Here is a 17,258-nt window from a genome sequence, read left to right on the forward strand (position 1 = left end):
GGAGCTCTCTCAGCCCCACCTCCCACACAGGGTGTTTGTTGTGAGGGGGGAAGGGAAAGGAGATTGTAAGCCCCTTTGAGTCTATTTACAGGAGAGAAAGGGGGGGGGATATAAATCCAACTCTTCTTCTCATTTCCCACCACGAACATGCAATAGCAACACGATGCATCTAATGATCGACTGAAGCCCGCTTTCATAGGTAATGGCCTGTTTTGCCCGTCTAAAGATTGTTTTTCCGCAGACTTATGACCTTGGTTTTTGAGAAGTGGCTATGCTCTACCCGCTGGAATTGCTACTAAGGTTTCTTGTTGTTCTGCTACCCCTTCAGGTACACGTTCATTCTTGGCTCTGAGCCAGACGATAAAATGGTGTCAGTCATGCAAACAGACAATTTTTTTTCCTTCAAAGACATAAGCCCCCATCTATTAGGAGCACCCCCTTTGGGAATCCATAACTTTGGGAGCACCCCCTTTGGGAATCCATAACTTTGGACCCCCTGAACCAAACCTCGGCGAACTTGGGTGGTGTCATCAGGAGAGTCTCCCAAAAAATCCCTGAAATTCTGGTGCTGCCAGCCTAAAAAACTGCGCCCCCTGCAGGCCAAAAACTGAAAAAAACACTAAAAAATACAAAAAACCAACGAGCCTGAATTTTTTGCACACACACCCACCCCAGGCGTGCGTCCGGTGCAACGCGCATTCCCCTGGCCCCTGGCAGCTATGACTCTGTCCCCACCTGCCCCAGTGTGCCATGCATGCCTTAGGTTCATTTCACCCTCCCACCAGGGCCTGTTCCACCCTTCCCTCAGCTCACTCTCCACCCATTCTACTTCCCGCTCCCTCGTTTCAATCCCAGCATTCCCCATTTGGTTGCTGCTCTCTACTGTCCTTGATTGGAGGTTGTGGGTTACGGTTTTGTCAGCCTCACTTTCGGCTAGCGTGACCTGCTCAACTGGGCCGGACTCGGGTGTGGGTTGCACGTTGCACAGTCACACCAGAAAGACGCTTTTCAGTGCCACAATTGCAATGATTGAGGGACTGGAGCACCTTCCCTTTAAGGAGAGGCTGCAGCGTTTGGGACTCTCTAGTTTGGAGAGGAGACGTCTGAGGGGGGACGTGATTGAAGTCTATAAAATTATGCATGGGGTAGAAAATGTTGACAGAGAGAAATTTTTCTCTCTTTCTCACAATACTAGAACCAGGGGGCATCCATTGAAAATGCTGGGGGGAAGAATTAGGACTAATAAAAGGAAACGTGTGATTGGTGTTTGGAATATGCTGCCACAGGAGGTGGTGATGGCCACTAACCTGGATAGCTTTAAAAGGGGCTTGGACAGATTTATGGAGGAGAAGTCGATCTCTGGCTACCAATCTTGATCCTCCTTGATCTGAGATTGCAAATGCCTCAACAGTCCAGGTGCTCGGGAGCAACAGCCGCAGAAGGCCATTGCTTTCACATCCTGCATGTGAGCTCCCAAAGGCACCTGGTGGGCCACTGCGAGTAGCAGAGAGCTGGACTAGATGGACTCTGGTCTGATCCAGCTGGCTTGTTCTTATGTTCTTATGTTCTTAATCTGTCTGCTCCCAGCCCCCCAGTGTTGGGAGTCATTCTACCGTTCCCCTGTTTCTAGAACCATCTTGCCAGGTTTCTAGAACCACCTTTTGGTCTTTGACCTTCAAAGGATCACCGGGACACTCACATACAACCGCCAAAGTCCAAAGAACTATCAAACAGTCACAAAATCACAATTCATTATGTCCACTTTTCTGTACCCGCATGTGTGTGTGTGTTTCCTGTTCTGTGCTTTTTCGGTTCTTGGATATTCTTGATGGAGAAGGCAAGCCCTACCAAAATTTGGTGACGATATGATAAAACTTTGCCACAGTGAACTGGCTGGTAGTTTTATGGTGCAGTTTTAAGTAAACAATGGGCGATTCCGCACACGATAAAAATAGATTCGACCCAGTTCCCTGAGAAGGGTACTGACCTAGGTTGAAGCCATTGTTGTTCCCCACTGCAACCAGCTTGATCCCAGCTCGGAGGGCGGGATCATCCTGTGCCTCTTTGCCGCTCTGTTCCGATTGGCTACTGTTCTACAGCCATGTTCCGTCTATACCCACACACGTTATAAAAAAAACTGCCACAGGAATGGAGGGACGAAGGTGGCGTTTTTCGATTGGCCAGCTGTACGCATGCCTGAAACACTCAGTAGTGATTGGCTGAATGGGGGACTCCTGGCACCAGAGATGCCACACTTTACTGGAATCGAGCTGAGTTTGAGCGTGGTTCCCTGAAAAAGTAGTAGTTCCCAACTGGAGTCAGAAACTTGACCGTTACACTGGGCGAAGCTGGTACAAAACCACGTCGATTCCAGTGGTTGTGCGGAGCACTTAGGCTGAACGCAGCTCAAAGTTAGGTCGATAACGCAAGTGCGGAATTGACCAATAGCAGGTGGTCGGCGCTCTCCCCGAATTCCGTTATTGGCACCGGTCCAAGGCCTTGCTGGGTAAACCCCCCAGTTGGCATCACCCACTTTCTCAAAATAGTAGGCAGGCACCAGAGGTTGCTAAGCACCACGGTGCCCCTGGGCACCACGCTGGGAACCCTTTTCTAGAATGACTGGGGGCGGGAGGGGTAGCTAAAGAGGGCCTTGTTGTAATGGTTCCACTTTTCCCTTGCTTGGAGAAAGTCCACACGGTGGTGCTGTGGGACTGTTTTTCTGGTGGGAAACTGAGACAGTCAGTTCTCTCGCCTTGAGGAGGAGCCGTCAGGCTTTTGGGAGCGGGCTGTCATCCGTACGCTCATGACATCCAGCTCTGCTTTTGCTGCTCTTCTAGGCATGGCACTTCTGCCCGGGGAACCAGAGTCTGCAGCGGTCTTGCTCACGGAGGAGCAGCAGTGGCATAGTGGTTAAGAGCAAGTGTACTCTAATCTGGGTTTGATTCCCCGCTCTGCCTCCTGAGCTGTGGATGCTTATCTGGGGAATTCAGATTAGCTTGTACATTCCAACACATGCCAGCTGGGTGACCTTGGGCTAGTGCCAGTTCTTCTGAACTCTCTCAGCCCCATCTACCTCACAGGGTGTTCGTTGTGAGGGGGGAAGGGAAAGGAATTTGTAAGCCCCTTTGAGTGTCCTTACATGAGAGAAAGGGGGGGGGATATAAATGCAACTCTTCTTCTTCTTAAATGGCTGCTCAGGCCGGACTTGGTGGACCCCGCTTAGAAGTGGACCCTGTTATCAGTGCAAGTGACACCCAACTTAAATTCCAGGAGGGAGATTATTCTCCATTGAAAACTAAAAGGAGTTTCACTTTCTTTTGACAGTGGGATCCCACCTTCTGGCACTTCACAAAAATTACAGCATACAATTTTCCAACTCGTTTTTTATTTTCTCTCTTTCATAAAAAATAACGTATATAACAGCAATCAAATATTTTTTTAAAAACCAATAATTAACATATAATTATTCTGGTCTGTTGTGCTCAAACAGACTTAGCAGAGTCTCAGTCCCTTTCTGGCTTTTGTCTAGCCGGCCTTGCAACTTTGCTTTGCCTTTTCGAGCCATCTGTTCTTCTCTTCAAGGGTTCCAATATAGCCCAGGAATATCAATATATAGCTCATAACAGACTTGGAGTCCTTCTGAGGTGAACTACCTACAGCTTCAGGCTCCCCAACAAATCTAGCAGAACTCATAGAAGGTCGATTCCCCACAGGGGAAATAACGCATGATAGCCCTGGTAGGTGTCTCGGGACAACGGGAGAACTCCCCACGGCTCCTGGGTTGAATTCAGCTCAGTCCCGTGCCAGCCCTGCAATTCCCCCTCATCCAGGATTTTTCAGAAACCGCCAGGAAGGTACACCTTTTCTGGGGTTTTCTGGTGAACACAGGATGAGCCCGGTATTGTGGGAAATCGTTTTCCTGCCATGAGTCTCTGTTCGTTCTGCCAGCCGATCACAGCTAAGTCTCCTGGGCATGTGCAGAACGGGAGGCTCAGGGCGGGCAGGAACGTGCCTTTTTTTAAAAAAATCTTCTTGCATACGAAGCCACGACCATGCAACTAATAGGCGCACATTTGTGTGCTGTTCTTGGCCACGTTGCTTCATGCCATAGGTGTCATACTCGTGGCCCTCCAGATGTTATGGACTACAGTTCCCATCAACCCCTGCCAGCATCGTACTGGCAGGGGATGATGGGAACTGTAGTCCACAACATCTGGAGGGCTGCGAGTATGACACCTGTGCTTTATGCTTTGCGATGACGTAGCTACGTACATTACATTAAAAAAAAGGAACGCCCGTTCATGTTCACATCCTAAAGCAACAGCCGATCAGGAACGAGGAGCAGAAGAGGCGTCAAGATGATCCCGGGCTCTGAACACGGTTTCAACTCCAGACCTCGGCTGCCGTGGGGAGTGACAGACTGGGATCAAAAGCAGTAGTGGGATTCAAATAATTTAACAACCGGTTCCGATGGTGGGATTCAAATAATTTAACAACTGGTTGTTTACAAGTACCCTTTTAACAACCGGTTCTGCCGAAGTGGTGCGAACTTGCTGAACCCCACCACTGATTGAAAGGTACTGTACTTTATGGTCCTGGTCCAATCCCAGGATGTTTTTCCCTGTGGGGAATCGACCTAAATCCATTGCAACGTTCATATCAGAAAACCAAAATACAAACTATTAGCCAACCAATATAAACAAGGTCCCCCTTTCAGCAATCAATTACAAATATTCTCAAACTTGAATATCATTATATAGTTCATAACAAACTTGGAGTCCTTCTAAGGTAAGTTACCTACAGCTTCTTGGGAACATTGTGTGTTTTCTTGACATGGGACTATTTTAACTCATTAGCTCCTGTATTGGTTTGGGGAGAGTAGGGACTTCCAGGGGCTACAATGCCATCGAATCCACCTTCCAAAGTGGCTGTGGCATAGGAGGTTAAGAGCTCGTGTATCTAATCTGGAGGAACCGGGTTTGATTCCCAGCTCTGCCGCCTGAGCTGTGGAGACTTATCTGGAGAATTCAGATTAGCCTGTGCACTCCCACACATGCCAGCTGGGTGACCTTGGGCTAGTCACAGCTTCTCGGAGCTCTCTCAGCCCCACCTACCTCACAGGGTGTTTGTTGTGAGGGGGGAAGGGCAAGGAGATTGTCAGCCCCTTTGAGTCTCCTACAGGAGAGAAAGGGGGGATATAAATCCAAACTCTTCTTCTTCTTCTTCTTTTCTCCAAGTGAACTGATCTCTGTTGCCTGGAGAAGATCTTCAGCCACCATTTGGTGGTTGGCCATCTTATTTGCTTGACAACTGTACCAAACTCTCATGGGTGGGATACCCTTGGTGGTTGTTCAGATGCTTTAATTGGTTCATACCTGCTTTCTGAGACCAGCTGTGTGCAACATGAGTTTGTTTAGTGAACTCCACTGGGCCTATGAGTTTCAGGCTAAAAATAGGGTGCTTCTGCTTCTGTGTCTTTTAGAGTCTTTCACAACCTGCGGCTGGACCACTTGATTCTCTCCTACACCTCTTTGCTGTTTCTGTAGGATCCCACAAATGGTAGATTGTGCTGCCATCTGAAACTTGCCAAATCTGAGGCCCCTTCCGCACACGCAAAATAATGCGTTTTCAAACCACTTTCACGACTGTTTGCAAGTGGGTTTTGCCATTCCGCACAGCTTCAAAGAGCGCTGAAAGCAGTTTGAAAGTGCATGATTCTGCATGTGCGGAATGAGCCTTAGATTTTAAAGGGCCTGTCTGGTTGTTTTTCATCATTTAATTAGCGATACCTAGTGTTATATTAATATACTGTTATACCAGCATCTAAACCTGGATCTCTGTGTTCCCATGTTTCAGTTTTCAGAAATGGAAGTCTCTAGTCCGTTTCTTTGCAGATCTTTTTTCCATGTAAAGGGGCTAGAGCAGGGATTCCCTATGCGGTGCCCATGAGCACGAGGGCACCTCCGAACACCTTTCCTGTAGGGTTGCCAGCTCTGGGTTGGGAAATACCTAGAGATTTGGAGGTTGACAGTGGGAAGGGACCTTAGCTGGCTATAATGTCTTAACAGTCCATCTACAAACAGCAGAAGAATGCTCCATCTGGGTCCTAAAGCCTACCAAGCCCTGCTCCTCCCCCCACCCCCCAATCTGTTTGAAAGTAAAAATATATTTTGTTCAATGAACTATAAATGCTTGCAACGAAGTACCGTGCTCAATAATGTACAAAATAATGGTTTTGACAAAGGCAGTGCATACAAATGAAGGAGAATTCTCATAGTCGTTTGGGACTATATTCTAATTCGGAAGCATACAATTTTCTCAACTGCTGCATCTCAACTGACTATACCCGTGGTGGCGAACCTTTGGCATTCCAGATGTTATGGACTACAATTCCCATCAGCCCCTGCCAATTGGCCATGCTGGCAGGGGCTGATGGGAATTGTAGTCCATAACATCTGGAGTGCCAAAGGTTCGCCATCACTGGACTATACTAACATCTTTTTCTGAGACAGAGTATAGAGATTTGGGGATTGAGCCTGAAAAGGGGAGGGACCCCAGCTGGCTGTAATGGCTTAGCAGTCCATCTGCCAAGCAGCCATTTTCTGCAGGGTTTGAGGTTCTTTGTCTGCAGTGGGAGATCTTGAGGGGCTAACTGGAGGTTGGCAACCTTCCTATCACCCACCAAGTGTTTTAGAAAATGGGCGGGCCAGGTGGAGCTTTTGCCCTGCAAGCCTCTGATTGCCCACTGGCGCATTTGATTGGCTGTGGAGATTTTGGTGGCCAATAATTTGGCAGCAGTTGCAACCACATAATAAGCATCTTCACTGTGTGACTGGAGATAAGATGGCAGCCATTTTGTGACCGGCTTTTCCTTCTGTGGCAGCCATTTTGTGGCTGTGCCTACCGCACTGTGCCAAAATGGCTCAAAGGGTTGAGGGACCCCTGGGCCACAGACTTACATTTAAAACCAAATTAAAAGTGGGAATTCAAGGAACCTGATAATATTTTTGATATGAGATCTTACTATAATGCTATTACATTGCTGATTAAAACAAAACCTGGGTAGTAGGAAGAGGAAATGGGATTGTGGGAGGGATGGTTGTTGCGTGTGGGACCATATTGCCAGGTCCCCTGTCCACCAGCAATGGTCATAAATCAGAAAATCCAAACTTTTCCACCCACATGCAGCCCCTCCCTCCCTCAGGTTGTGTTGTGAACTTTCCCAAAACTTTGAGAAAGTTTTGAGAAAGATTTTTTGTAAAACCAGGGAAACCCCAGGAGTTACACACAAATGCACCAATAATTCAAGTGGGAGGGGAAGGCTACTTCCCCAACAAACTCTGGGCAAATAATCCATATGGGAAACCTAAAACCAAGTCAACCTCCCTCGTATACCCAAAGAGGTAATGTCAATACTTCCTCCAAGTTACCAGGCCAGGCTTTGGCTGTCAGTGAGCAACTCAAGGGGCCATCATCGCTGTTTACTACTTGAGGCGCATTGAGCCTGGACCAAAACAGAAGGCAGAGGAAATGGGTTTTAAATCAGACTTAAGGGGATGTAAGAAAAAGCTGAGCTGGATGAGACCAAGACCCACCAAATCCAGCAATCTGTTCTCACACACGGCAGCCAAGCAGGTGCCCTAGGAAACCTACAACAAGACAACCAAGGGTAGAATTCATCCTGCCTGCATTCCACACAGCACCTAAAAAACAACAGGTCTGCTGTTCTCTGATACTGAGAGAATAGTCATGCATCATGACTATTATCCATTTTGATTCAGTAGCCATGGATGAACATGTCCTCCATGAATCTGTCCCTCTCCTCTTGAAGTCTTTCCGTTGGTGCCCATCATCACATCCTAGTACAGAGTTCCACAAATTTAACTATCTAATGTGTGAAGAGATACTTATCCAAAAACTGCAGTTTTTGTATTTCCCTGCCCGCTGAGTAGATCTCTCTCCTTTGGGAAACCGTATTATGAAAAACTGAGTGATTAGGATAAAATACCTAGGTTACATCAGATACCTCTATATATCTATTTACATAAATAAGGACTTTGGTCAATAAATATCAGGTATATGCAGTCTGTACAATATTACAGATAATGCCCCTGCATGGTGTGGGAATTGAATGGAACGTGGAAAATGGCTTATATGTGTCTTCGTCATCATCTGTGTCCAAGTAGTAATTTGTTCAGGGCTGTAGGAAGAAAATAAACAATAAGCAGGTAAATGCATTTTTTAAATCATACGTACCCTGTTTCCCCGAATATAAGACATCCCCTGAAAATAAGACATAGTAGAGGTTTCTGTCATAAGTAAATATAAGGCATCCCCCAAAAGTAAGACGTAGCAAAGTTTTTGTTTGGAAGCATGCCCGACGAACAGAACACACAGAAAAATAAGACATCCCCTGAAAATAAGACATAGCGCATCTTTGGGAGCAAAAATTAATATAAGACACTGTCTTATTTTCGGGGAAACACGGTACTGTGCCAATTAGCATGGCCTAAGGCAGTGATGGCGAACCTATGGCACGGGTGCTAGAGGTGGCACTTGGAGCCCTCTCTCTGGCCACGTGCACAGAGTTCATCACGTGGGGGGCGGAAAATCACCCCCCCACACAAACACACATCTAGGCTGGCCTGGGCCACTGAGCACAATGTGCGCGCACCGCGGTGAGCAGGGATGACTTGGTTGGCAGGCCTGGTGCCTGTGCTCCGGGTGCCTGCGTCTCGTGGGCAGAGGAGGCAGAGATGCTAGAGAGTACCAGAGCTGCCACAGGACTCTTGCTGGAGGTTTGGGCACAGTCTCTGGCTCGAGTGGGTGGGGCACAGGGAGAGGGAGCCAACTGTTTTTTTCTAAACTAAAATCTCAGCATTCAGGTTAAATTGCCGGGTTGGCACTTTGCGACAAATAAGTGGGGTTTGGGTTGCAATTTGGGCACTCGGTCTCAAAAAGTTTCGCCATCACTGGCCTAAGAAAAGATGATGGGGATAGAGGGCACCTCCCAAAGTCTTAACTGAAGTAGTGGCAAACCACGGTCCTTTCCATCCAAGTCACTGAAAATGTTTGCAGAACATTTGCAAACAATTTCCAATCTCATAAGAACATAAGAACAAGCCAGGTGGATCAGACCAGAGTCCATCTAGTCCAGCTCTCTGCTACTCGCAGTGGCCCACCAGGTGCCTTTGGGAGCTCACCTGCAGGGTGTGAAAGCAATGGCCTTCATGGCTGTTGCTCTGAGCATTCTAGATCAGTGGTGGCGGTTCTTATATTCCTTAGATGTTATGGACTGGTTGGCTCTTATCAAGCCTCCCTTCCAGCATGGCTAACCACATGCTGGAAGGGGCTAATGGGAATTGTAGTCCATAACATCTGGAGTGCCAAAGGTTCGCCACCACAGTCCTAGACTGTTAAGGCATTTGCAATCTCAGATCAAAGAGGATCAAGATGGGTAGCCACAAATCGACTTCTCCTCCATAAATCTGTCCAAGCCCCCTTTGCTATCCAGGTCAGTGGCCATCACCACCTCCGTGGCAGCATTCCAAACACCAATCACACGCTATGAAGAAGTGTTTCCTATTAGTCCCACTCCTTCCCCCCAGCATTTTCAATGAATGCCCCTGGTTCTAGTAGACAGGAGAAAGAGAGAGAAATTCTCTCTGTCAACATTTTCACCCCATGCATAATTTTACAGACTTCAATCATATCCCCCCCCCCCTCAGACGCCTCTCTCCAAACTAAAGACCCCAAACGCTGCAGCTCTCCTCATAAGGAAGGTGCCCAGTCATCCTCAAGTGCTCCTCTCCTCCCAGTGGCTTGCACCACCCCTGAAATGCTCTATGGCCATCAAGTGAGCGGTTTTTTTTCCCTTTTGGCATTTATGCCTCTGTCTCTTTCCCCCCACCATTTTCTTGCCATGAAAAGGGCCCCTGGGAACTGCTATTTGCTTGATTGTAGGAACTTCAGTGATGGTTGTTCAGGGACATGGGCACCCCATGTCCCTGGTGCCCCAGTGAAGGCCACAAAAATTCTGTGGTTCTTAGTGTTTTTTTTCAGTTTTGGCCCTGCAGGGGGCATGCTTTAGGCTAGCAGCACCAGAATTTCAGGGATTTTCAGGGAGGGTCTCCTCCTGATGATGCTACCTAGGAAATTTTAGGAGTTATTCAGGGGTCCAAAGTGATGGACTCTCAAAAGGGTGCCCCCCATCCCCATTGTTTCCAATGGGGAGCCAATAGGAGATGGGGCCAAGCATCTCTTGAGGGGTCCATAACTTTGGGACCCCTGAACCAAACTTCACCAAACCTGGGTGGTATCATCAGAAGAGTCTCCAAAGATAAATTCTAAAATTCTAGGTGATGCTAGCTTAACAATTGCAACTCCCCGGGACAGCAGGCACCTCCAAATTTGCCCAGACTCTCCTTTTAAGTCCACCCCCTTTGGCATGGACTTAACGGGAGAATGTGAGGTCCCCAGTTTAAACATTGAAAATGATCTGTTTCAGGGTGGGGTGGAATCCACGCCAAAACAGCATCACTTTCAATGCTGTTTTAACTGGGGACACCAGATTGTCCCTTTAAGGTGGGTTTAAAAGGAGAATCTGGGGTCCCTAGTTTAAAACAATTCATTGAAAGTGAGGCTGTTTGGGGTTGGATTCCAATTGGAGGTGTTTCATGAGAGATGATGCTGACATTTGTTTGGTAAATGTTTGCTGGGGGTGATTTGTGAGAAATGTACATGCTTAATACCCACTTGCACTGGCTTGGAGCTGTTTCTCAGGCTAACAACCTGCCTCATAGGGTTGGTGTGAGACAAAATTAGGAAAGAGTTGGTGGGAGAGAGCCATGTATGTTTTGCTGGGGGTGGGAAGTGTTTTGTGAGCTGGAGCAAAAAATCATTGTTTGGTTGTGGTGGAACAGAGTAGCCGCCCATATGGGGTGCGGGGGGGGGGGGGGTTCGCCAAACTCAGGTTTTGTCCTCGGGCTCCTCAGATACTCTGAGGAACTTAGATGAACTGAAGATTACAACAGGGGAAATAGCAGTTACCTGGGGCCCTTTCAGGTGGGGAAAGAGACCCAGATGGGAAGGCTCAACTCCTTTCTCTCTATAATGATGGTCCAGATCCAAATCATGCCCCCTCACATTTGGGAGCTAAATTCACAGCATGCAACTCCAGACACACATTTGTTGACAATTCACGTGTCCAACACACGATCTCTGTTAAACATAAAAACTGGTAGTTTCTGAGTTCTGATGGGATTGGGCCATCTTGGGCCATCCATCTTGGGCCTAATCCTCTAGACCTGGCAGAGTGTACCTGCGCAGCTTCCATAATGCCTGACTCCAATGGATCGCCCAAGGAAGCAGGTTGCTCGCCGTAGGTGGCACGTAGAGGGATACGTGACGTTGTTGTTGCCGCAGATTGCACGGTCTAGGCTGGTGGGGTCAGGGCAGGGGCCAGCTCTGCACATCACACAGTGGGCGCTTCCGGTCTGATCCACAACACAGGTGTGAGTCCCAGGGCATACAACACTAGAACATGACTCTGCAAGAGGAAGTTACCAACAGAGAAACTGAGACTAGGCAAAGGCTGAGAGACACCTACAACACAGCAAAGCAAATTAAGAACAGTTTTTTCAGGGGGGGGGGGGTTGAAGCCGGAGGTGGGATCCAGCAGGTTCTCACAGGTTCCTGAGAGTAGGTTACCACTATTTGTGTGTGCCGAGAGGGGGGTTACTTAATGGTGATTTTGGCAATGATTTTGCCTTTGAAGCTAATGCCTCAGCAGTAGCAGAACTGGAAGTAGTCTAGTGAGGTGCATCATGCCAAGTGTGGCAGCCTGGCGCCTGCATTCGCCTCCCTACCAAGGACCGGGCGCAGCGACCGCGTCTCTGCCACAGCCCCCCCCAGGGAATGCCCCCCGCCTGCAGAATGCCCGCCATGCCCCCCCCGCTGCCCCCCACCCAGCCCCATTGGCGCTACGCCACAGTTTGAATCCCACCACTATGGGAACCTGTTACTAAAAATTTTGGATCCCACCACTGGGCCCACATGGTCAGTAAGGTGAGGGACCCCTGATTTAGAGGGTTCGTCTGGGATTGGGAAGACGAGCATTCAAATCCCCACTCTGCTTTGAAGCAGACTTTTCATTACGCACTAGCAACCAAGAGGGTGTGGAAGCAGGCTTACTTTTGCATCGGCCCTGGTACATCACTTCCAGGTCTGGGTGGCCCCTGCATTTGGCCGTCTGCAGATCACACTCGTCGCGGTAGGTGAACCCATCCGAGCCGCACACCTGCAGTTTCCTGGGTAGGTTGGAGCAATCTGGGGCGCAGGCACAGTGAGGGCGGCCATATTTCATTTTGCAGACTTTTCCAGCTCCACAGTCCACTCCTTCGCAGGATTCTGGGAAGAAGACACAATGAAGGACCTTCACCAGGGTGAACTGTTACATCAGTGCTTAGGGCTTAATTTCGACGCCCAGGGCTCAGTCGTAGAGAATGAGAAGATTTATATTATTATATTATATTATATTATATTATATTATATTATATTATATTATATTATATTATATTATATTATATTATATTATATTATATTATATTATATTATTTATTTATTTATTACTTAAACTTTTAAACCGCCCCATCCCCGAAAGGCTCTGGGCGGTGTACAACACAAAAATATAAATACAGTTAAATAAATTACTAAAACCTTTTAAAACAGCGATAACAGTAAAAGAGGCCCCGCCAACCCCAATTTTAAAATTCTCCCCGGGAAAAGAGAGGGGGAGGTGGCGCAGCCATCTTAGATGGAAGGCCCAGGTGTAGAATCAGCTAGGGGCCAAACTCCAGCATTCAGCGGCTGGACCCTCCAAAGTCCCCGCGGAACAACTCTGTTTTACAGGTCTCATGGAATTCGCTAAGGTCCCGCAGGGTCTCTAACAGCCGGAGGAAGGCTGTTCCACTCAGGCCGGGGCCAGAGCCGTAAAGGCCCTGGTCTGCGGTGTGGAGGCCAGCCGCGACACAGGGGCCAGGGGACCACTAATAGATTGGCCTCCGTGAACGTAAGAGGTCGCGGCTGGACATAATGGGTGATGCGGTCCCGGCGGTAATGAGGGTCCCAGGGCCGCTGCAAGGTCTTGAAGGTCACCACCAATACCTTGAAGATGATCCGGAACTCCACCGGGAGCCAATGCAGCTGGCGCAATACAGGCTGAATATGATCGTAGATGGCGCTGCCTGTGAGTAAGCGCGCTGCTGCATGTTGAACCAGCTTTAGTCTCCGGAGCAAACGCAAGGGAAGGCCCGCGTAGAGCGAGTTACAATAGTCTAACCTGGAGGTTAGACTATTATATTATATTATATTATATTATATTATATTATATTATATTATATTATATTATATTATAATGTTATATTATTATTATTATATTATTATTATTATTATTATATTATTATTATATCTACTTACTTACTTACTTACTTACTTACTTACTTACTTACTTACTTACTTACTTACTTATTTAGTATGCCGCCCACCCCCGAAGGGCTCTGGGCGGTTAAAATCGTATAGATAAAGCACAATTTAAAACATCAATAATTTACAGTAAAAAACACATATGGCTGTATTAGGATTAAAACAACCAAAAAAATCCCCATAAAACACAGCGTTCAAATATGCAATTCCTTGTGTCCAGTCACTAACCCCTCCCTCCCGGCGGGGGGGGGGGGCAGTAGGTCCCTCAGATGTTATGGGACCACCAAAAGGGTGTACAACCGAAGGGACCACTAAAAGGGGGTGCAACATATTAGGTATGCAAGAGGATGTGAAGATACCATGTAAGGGTCCTACAGAAAAAGTGTACTTAGTAATGTTCATTCCTGTGCTTGCCATTTTGGGGCAGTTTCCACCACAAAGTGAGGCTGAGCCCGCCCCTCTCTGAAGCAGCACTTCAAGCAGCACAGGCTGGCCATATACGGGACGGATTGCCATATAATTTCTTAATAGACTGTGACCCAGAGGTGGGATCCAGCAGGTTCTCACCAGTTCCCTAGAGTGGCCGAGAGTGTGTGTGCCGAGAGGGGGTTACTAATTGGGTCTGCTTTTCCGTTAGAAATTCCATTAGGTCCAAAAATCATAAAGTCCTGTTGTTTCCTATGAGGCTGGTTCGCGAAGGTAGAAAATGGGATAATTCTCCCTGTTGGGCTGTTTAAAAAACATGTTTTAGAAATATGGTAAAGTTCCTTGTTTAAGGAAAGTATCCTTCTTTTGTTATTTGAAAGGCAGTATTAAGTATTTGACAGGCAGTCAATTAGAGGAGAAGTAGTTGTTTCTGTTGGCAGCAGATTATAGGACTTGCTATAATGAGTTTAAATTATGGACAGAAAGATACCAGCTGGAAATTAGGAACTTTTTTTTTACAGCAAGAGTTTTTTTACAGTAACAGAGATATTATTAATGCTCCGCCCCCGTCGTGCCCCGCCCAGCCCCATTGGCGCGACTCCACTGTTTGAATCCCACCCCCATGGGAACTTGTTACTAAAATTTTTGGATCCCACCACTGCTGTGACCCCTCTAGTAATGGGAGGATTTGGGTGGGGACCAACCACCTTAAACTGATCTGAGCCCATAACATACACCAGCTATAAATTAAATAATAAAATTGTGTCAGAGTTAAAATTTCATCAGACTTCAAATGGGCTTCGAAGCCTATCAGGTGTGTGTTTTTTCAACCTTTCCCCTCACACAGATGAAAAACCGTTATTATTTTGTTACTGTACTACTGAGAGGACTGGACAAAATGAAAACAACCACCACCACCAGGCCAGGGATTCTACTGAAATAAATCTGCTTCTGAGTTGTTTTCATCAAGGAAGTTGTTCAAACCTAAAATCCCCTCATAAAAGACCAAGAGAGTGCCAGAGGGCAGCCGTGGTCCAGGCGTTGCAGTCATTGAGGACTAGAAGCACAAGCAGTCCCCAAAGCATCAATTATAAAAATAAAAGCACAGGGGGACATTTGTAAGGTGTAAAATTTACCATATATACTCGTGTATAAGTCGACCCGAATATAAGTCGAGGCACCTAATTTTACCACAAAAAACTGGGAAAACTTATTGACTCATGTATAAGTCTAGGGTGGGAAATGCAGCAGTTACTGGAAAATTTCAAAAATAAAAATAGATACCAATAAAACATGTTTTTGAATATTTATTTCAAAGAAAAAACAGTATGGTTTCAACAAGAACTTTAAAAGTTCTGAAATGGAATATATAACAAATTAAACAAATGATGCTGGAATCCACCCCAAACAGCATCATTTTCAATGGTGTTTAAACTAGGGAGCCCAGATTCTCCTTTTAAATCCACCCTAAAGGGAGAATCTGGGGTTCCCAGTTTAAACAACATTCAAAGTGATGCTATTTTGGGGTGGATTCTCCCCCACCCTGAAACAGCATCACTTTCAATGTTTAAACTGGGGACCTCATATTCTCCCTTTAAATCCATGCTAAAGGGGGGATTTAAAAGGAGAATCTGGGGAAATTTGGGGGGTGCCTCCTTTCAGGGATGCAATTGTTAAGCTAGCAGCACCAAACTTTCAGGGTATCTTTAGGAGACTCTCCTAATGATACATCCCAGGTTTGGTGAAGTTTGGTTTAGGGAATCCAAAGTTATGGACCTTCAAAGGTGTAGCCCCATCTCCTATTAGCTCCCATTGGAAACAATGGGGGATGGGGTACCCCCTTTGGGAGTCCATGACTTTGGACTCCCTGAACCAAACCTCACCAAACCTGGGTGATAGCATCAGGAGAGTCTCTAGAAACATCCCTGAAATTCTGGTGCAGCTAGCCTAAAACTGCGCCCTCTGCAGGCCAAAAATGGAAAAACACTGAAAATACAAAAAATCCCACAAACGAACCTGCAGTTTTTGCGCCCCCCACAAGGGAGCGCCCTGGGCAACTGCCCACTTTGCCCAATGGGAGGAACGCCTCTGGCTGTCGGTGTTATTGGAAACGCTGCAGCAACGGAGTGTTCACATGGGCAGGTAGCGCATTGGCAGAATCCCAGCGCTTTGCACAGCTGTGCTTTGCAAACTGTGTTCTTTTTTCCCAGGGTGACGTTACAGGTGTTCAGCACCAGGATTGGCCAGCGTGGGCCGCCATTGTGGGGGGCGGGCTCTGCGGCACTGATTCCTGGCGGGCGCTTTGCACGATGCTGACTGCGGAGCACCGTTGTTGAAAAGACATGCTCAGTGAGTGACTTTCGAATAAACTGTTGTGGGCCCGCTGCAGCGATGGCTGTGCGAACTCCCCGCCTATAATGCTGTTTTTACCGTCCTTTTAGCCGGCTTTTTGGGCCCATGCAGAAACGGCCTATGTTTGTGCATGCAAAAGGCAAAAAAATGTGATTGGCTGGAAAGGGGCGGGGGTGTTTTTTAGGAGAGCCGGGAGAAGACTTTATCAAACAATAGCTTCTCCTGTTTTGCATCAAGTTTCCGTGACTCGAAAACAAGAACAGGCAACAAGTCAGCAAAGAGGCTGTCCGGGGGGGGGGGGGGGACTCCTTTTGGCTAGAAAAGAGGCAGAAGGGAATGAGACAGACGGTTGTACTGTGTTGGTGGGTCACCCTGGAGCAAAAACTGTCTGGCAGAGTTCAGACGGGGGTGGGGGATAAGGTGAATGCAACGAATTCCCTTGTGGCAGTGGAGACGTGTGGGCCTCCCAGGCTGTCTGGGAGAATTTCAGCCAAAAAGGGGCGCCGGATGATTCTTAAAAGGTCATTCTGATGTTAAAAGGGAGTGTCTTTCATATTTGATATGATTGCAGCAGGGGTGAAAGAGAGGGTACTTTCTGCCATGGGCATGGAAGTTTCCCATCCAAGCACTGAACAAACCCAAACGGGCTTGGTTGCTGTATGGCAGTGATGGCGAACCTTTTCGAGACCAAGTGCCCAAACTGCAACCCAAACCCCACTTATTTATCGCAAAGTGCCGACACAGCAATTTAACCCGAATACCAAGGTTTTAGTTTAGAAAAAACGGTTGGCTCCGGGCCGTGCGTTACTCAGGAGTAAGCTTGGTGGTAGTCGGTGGCTTTGCTTTGAAGCAATTGTACAATTCTTCCAATGGGTGAATCACGACCCTAGGAGGGTTTACTCAGGAGCAAGCCCCATTGCCAGCAACTGAGCTTACTCCCAGGTAAAGGATCGCGCTTTAGTTCTTCGCATGGAAATCCGTGGGGTTGAACAGCGCTT

At 47.4% G+C, this 17,258-nt stretch overlaps 1 protein-coding gene across 1 annotated transcript in view; it reads right to left on the reverse strand.

The window, feature by feature from the left end:
- Positions 1 to 8,147: 8,147 nt before the first annotated feature.
- Positions 8,148 to 17,258, reverse strand: part of FSTL3 (follistatin like 3) — a 32,963-nt gene continuing 23,852 nt past the window's right edge. Inside the window, exons 4-6 of the mRNA XM_048498826.1 lie at positions 12,193 to 12,408; positions 11,321 to 11,548; positions 8,148 to 8,200 (exon numbers count right to left, since the gene is read on the reverse strand). Coding sequence (XP_048354783.1) covers positions 8,169 to 8,200; positions 11,321 to 11,548; positions 12,193 to 12,408 — 476 coding nt within the window. The 3' untranslated portion in view covers positions 8,148 to 8,168. The remainder of the gene's footprint in view (positions 8,201 to 11,320; positions 11,549 to 12,192; positions 12,409 to 17,258) is intronic.

The sequence above is a fragment of the Sphaerodactylus townsendi genome, linkage group LG05 (assembly GCF_021028975.2).
Source record: "Sphaerodactylus townsendi isolate TG3544 linkage group LG05, MPM_Stown_v2.3, whole genome shotgun sequence".
NCBI lineage: Eukaryota > Metazoa > Chordata > Lepidosauria > Squamata > Sphaerodactylidae > Sphaerodactylus > Sphaerodactylus townsendi.